At 45.4% G+C, this 5,410-nt stretch overlaps 1 protein-coding gene across 1 annotated transcript in view; it reads right to left on the bottom strand.

Annotated features, from left to right (window-relative positions):
- Window positions 1–5,067, bottom strand: part of NMNAT1 (nicotinamide nucleotide adenylyltransferase 1) — a 79,485-nt gene extending 74,418 nt beyond the window's left edge. The window contains exon 1 of the mRNA XM_075603557.1: window positions 4,891–5,067. Within this exon, the coding sequence (XP_075459672.1) occupies window positions 4,891–4,933 (43 nt within the window). The 5' untranslated portion in view covers window positions 4,934–5,067. The remainder of the gene's footprint in view (window positions 1–4,890) is intronic.
- Between the last annotated feature and the right edge of the window lie 343 nt (window positions 5,068–5,410).

Here is a 5,410-nt window from a genome sequence, read left to right on the forward strand (position 1 = left end):
CTCCGCTCCCCTTTCCCCCCCGCTCCCCTTTCCCCCCGCCCTCCGCTGCCCCTTCCCCCCCGCCCTCCGCTCCCCTTTCTCCCCGCCCTCCGCTCCCCTTTCTCCCCCCCCCGCTCCCCTTTCTCCCCCCCTGCTCCCCTTTCTCCCCCCCCGCTCCCCTTTCTCCCCCCCCTCCCCTTTCTCCCCCCCCGCTCTCCTTTCTCCCCCGCTCCCCTTTCTCCCCCCCCGCTCCCCTTTCTCCCCCCCGCTCCCCTTTCTCCCCCCCGCTCCCCTTTCTCCCCCCGCTCCCCTTTCTCCCCCCCCGCTCCCCTTTCTCCCCCCCGCTCCCCTTTCTCCCCCCCCCGCTCCCCTTTCTCCCCCCCCGCTCCCCTTTCTCCCCCGCTCCACTTTCTCCCCCCCGCTCCCCTTTTCCCCCCGCCCTCCGCTCCCCTTTCTTCCCCCGCCCTCTGCTCCCCTTTCCCCCCGCCCTCTGCTCCCCTTTCCCCCACCCTCTGCTCCCCTTTCCCCCCCGCCCTCCGCTCCCCTTTCCCCCCGCCCTCCGCTCCCCTTTCCTCCCGCCAACATCACTGACCCGCCGCCTCACACCCTAGCAGGACCCCCACTCACAGACAGCACTCACAACCCACGCGCCGCCCGTCGCCTCACACCTTAGCAGGACACACGCCTCACATTTTTACATCTGTTATGTCACCAAAATATACATTGTACTGTGGTGTGTTTACAATAAACCATTTTTATACAACATCGTATTACATTTTATTCCATCTTTCTTTTCAATATTATTATCCAACCTTTACAACAAACAGTCACCTATTGTTCCACGATTTATAAATAATACTACCTATTACGCATTTACATCCCGGCAACGCCGGGTCTCTCAGCTAGTATATATATATATATATATATATATATATATATATATATAATCTGTTGTCTGCGGATTATAATTGCTAAGCAATTGTTTGAAGGTCTGTGACCCTTCCTCCTTGTTTCAAAGCTCAACCTGCCCACCTTTAAATAGCAGGTCCTCAGATGCAGCTGTGACATACCGTCTGTTAAGACTTCTTCCTCCATTACAGAGGTAAAGAGAACGTTCACAGAGATAGTGTTAGGACTTGCAAAAAAGAGGGCACACCTTTAACTAAGTAATATTTAAGTCTAGATTTGTCATGGTTTCTGTCTTTTGTGGCATATACACATTATACCTACAATTGCCTCCTTTTTTCTTTTTTTTTGTTACAAACTGCCGCGTTAATCAGTGCTAATCAAGATAAAACCTATACAATTGTCACATCCCTTGTTCCCCTCTAATCCTACCGTACCATACTTCGTATAACTGAACGCTCATAAATTTACAACATACAGACCTGGGCGTCAATTAAGGCGCAGCCAGGCAAGGAGCTGGCGCTTGTGCGCTGCGCCCTGCTCGGCCGGGCGATTCGTGGCCGACTAGGCGCGCGCTCGTCTGGGGGGTGTGGCCACGATGTCGCGGCGCTCGTTTGCCCTCAATGGGCGAACCGCTCACGTGACGCGCTTGCGAGCGGCAAAATCAAATTTGCTCACTCTGGCCACACACATTGCCTCAATGTGTTTCAGAGCGGCCAGCGTGAGCGCCCACTCTGCACCATCCTGGCCGAGGCCTAAGTTTCTCTTGAGGATGACCTGCACATTTAAATAAATATTGATCATGTATGTATGTCTTTATATAGCGCCATTAGGGTACATAGCGCTTCAAATTAGTAATTCATTTATTTATTAACATGTTCTTGTATAGCGCTGCTAGTTTTACGTAGCGCTTTACAGAGACATTTTGCAGGCACAGGTCCCTGCCCCGTGGAGCTTACAATCTATGATTTTGGTGCCTGAGGCACAGGGAGATAAAGTGATTGCCCAAGGTCACAAGGAGTCGACACCGGGAATTGAACCAGTCTCCCTGCTTCACACTCTCAATGTGACAATCATATAAATGACAAATAATACAAATAACAGATCATGGGAATAAGTGCTCCAGAGATAAAAGTAACATTTCGGAAGAGGAGTCCCTGCTCCGGGGAGCTTACAATCTAATTCTAATGACTTCTAATTCCAACTAGCTATAGTTTCTACTCCGGGATAGAAGTCCATAGTACGGTAATGAGACTCCAAAAAGACTAATCTTAGTATAAAAGGAAACCTCTATTTCTAACGGGAATACACTCCTCACCTCCCCAAACACACAATAGAGGGGAATAATCAGTCATGCTAGAAGGGTAGTTTCCACCCCAGTAATGTACACAGGCTAGAGCCTTGATTTACATAGGAAGTGAAGACTTGAGAGGAAGGGAGTGATTGCAGAAGAGGCGAAGTATAGCAGAGGTGTTAATGTGGTCTGACTGAGTGCAGATACAGAAGCACAACAAGAGTGATTGCAGAAGAGGCGAAGTATAGCAGAGGTGTTAATGTGGTCTGACTGAGTGCAGGTACAGAAGCACAACAAGGAGTGATTGTTGGATTGTTGGAATTGCCAGATTGAAGTAGTGAGTGGGAGGATAGGGACTTTTACTCTATGTCGTAACCGGCTCTAACAACATGTGATTTGGTTATGATTTGATATGATTGAGGAAGTGGCTTGGAAAGTATACAGAAGCAACAAGTAAAGGATCACACAACGATTTTTTTTGTGTGTCTATATATATATAACACAACAAAAGAAAAAATTGGCGCCAACCTGAACCACTATATATATAACCTCTAAAAGATATATGTAAAACCTATACTATGCACAGTGGAACAAATACAAAATATATAACTAATACAATAAAACAATAAAAAAACATACAAAAGAAAAAAGGAAAATGTCCAGAAAATGAATATATAAAAAATAATACAAATCCCAAAAAATACTCCAATTGCTATCCAAAAGAGTCTCTGCCGCCCGAGTGAAGGGAACACCACTTCCTTGAAGATATCTATAAAAACACAAAAAAAACAGGCGCACTCATAGCGTAAAATGGTATAACAATAAAGTTATGGAATGAAGATTTAAAAATACACACTCACAAACATAGCTGATTATAAAGCATTTTTGAGTAAAAAACTCAGCCCGTCAGACGCAGGAACCCGGTCTGGAGGACTTCGCTGTGATGTCCGTGGTGTGTCCTACTGCAGTAGCCCTCTGTGTCCTTGCAGGGACCGAATTGCACGAGGGACGCTGCCTTCCCCTCGCTCCGGCGTCACACAGTGAGTTCTCTGATCCAGATCTCGCGAGAATTCGGTTTCGCTCGAGACGAAACGCGCAGAGAGTGCGGTGGTGGTTATTGTCCAGTTTTATCTTTATTTTATCTTTATTACTGTCACTCATGCACTACAGCATACGTTTGCTGTGCTGATAGCATTTACTCAGCCGTTCAGGCCCGTGTTCCATTGTGAGTCCTCTCCGGTTGATACTCACTGACGTCACCGAATTCTCGCGAGATCTGGATCAGAGAACATACTGTGTGACGCCGGAGGCAAGGGGAAGGCAGCGTCCCTCGTGCAATTCGGTCCCTGCAAGGACACAGAGGGGCTACTGCAGTAGGACACACCACGGACATCACAGCGAAGTCCTCCATACCGGGTTCCTGCGTCTGACGGGCTGAGTTTTTACTCAAAAATGCTTTATAATCGGCTATGTTTGTGAGTGTGTATTTTTAAATCCTTCATTCCATAAACTTTATTGTTATACCATTTTACGCTATGAGTGCGCCTGTTTTTTGTGTGTTTTATAGATATATATATATATATCTTTATTTATATAGCACCATAAGTGTAGTCTTCACAAAGACAATACAGTACAGGTAATTATAATACAATAAGGCCAGCAAAGTCAGACAATAGAAAGGAAATCCCTTCCCCAGAGAGCTTACAATCTAAGCGTTATGATGGGAGAGTTACAGAAACAGCAGGAGTTGGAATAAGTGCAGTAGGTGGCAGTGCTTGGCCACAATGGTTGGTAGGAGTGACTGAGTGCGGGACAGTAGCCATGAGTCCAGGCTATTGGGATGCTTCTTTTGTGATGTGAGTTTTAAAGCAGCAGTTCAAGCAATATCCTATGTGTTTTTTTGTTTTTTTTTTAAATAAATCAGTTCTGTACTATGAGAAAATACTTGTAGCATTTAAAAAAAATGTTTTAAAGACATTTTTAATGTTCTAATGTAGGAAGCATTTCCATAGTGACAGCCCCCTTCCCCTTCTGATAGGGTTAGGCTCTTGTGCCCGCCCTCTCTTTAGCAGTGCACTAATTGTATCTAGTAACTGCCCAGTCAATCCTATTCCAGAACTACATTGCCCACAATGCTGTGCAAGAACTGAATTAAATAACCGATTTATTACAGGAGAACAGATCGATCTGCAGCTTAGATAATCACTTGTCAGTGTGCAGATTGTATTGATGCACATATTGAATTATTTTTTTAAACGGCAGCTTGAACTGCAGCTTTAAGTATGAGACCGTCAAATTGTGTTCAGTGGGTTATTATTGGGTCAGGGATTAGCCCGATGGGAATAGCTACAAACCCAGGTTATCGCTTCTTTATATCTCCTAATTTCACAAACATTTTAAATGTTAGCCCAAAAATGATCTGGTAGTTAAGTCCGGGTAAACGCACTTAAATGGGTATTAACTGCTATTGACTTGAATGGCAGTGACTGGCTTTTTTGGTTGGCCTTTTAGATGCTGCAATTTTCGCACTGTTCTGGTAAAATTGGCGGAATAAGACAGTTTGAGCAATTTGCCATTTGTGAAAACTTAAGGCAATCCACGCTGGCAATTTCTTTTTATTTATTTTTTACAATGGATTGAAGCAGGGGGTCTCTGGAGCTGAACCCCAATAATTTCAGCTCCGGGGACAGCCTGGTTCCGGAGACACTTACCTCTGTAAGGGGGGCCTGTAGTCGCTCGGCTAGCAAGGTTCATGTAATGGCGGAGTTTCAAAGCTTTGCGGGCCAATAGGAAGCTGTGACATCATCAGGTATGGCGTGACGCGGCTGCTTTAATCTTTGTAGAGATACCGATACCCCCTTTGGAGGTCTGTATCTCGGGAAGTAGGGGGTCCCCGGGACCCGAAATTAATGGGGTTCAGCTCCAGACACCCTGCTTCAACCCTATATTTAAATAATTTAAAAAAAAACTGATTAAAAAAAAACAAACATGAATGGCTGCTTTAATGAAAACACATTTTCCAAAAATTACTGTAGCAAACCCCATGTGAAGACACTTGCATATCTCCAGTAATAACCGCGGCAATTTAATATGATCTTGCATATTCATGCTTTGATAGTAGCTCAAAATATAGAAAGTTAACCAGCACTTTCCCCCAGTCCCACCTTTTCTTACAGGAGGCAAAGCAGGACGTACATTTTTAGCTTTGGGGACCCCTTGGTTGCCGAGATA

The sequence above is a fragment of the Ascaphus truei genome, chromosome 6 (genome assembly GCF_040206685.1).
Source record: "Ascaphus truei isolate aAscTru1 chromosome 6, aAscTru1.hap1, whole genome shotgun sequence".
NCBI lineage: Eukaryota > Metazoa > Chordata > Amphibia > Anura > Ascaphidae > Ascaphus > Ascaphus truei.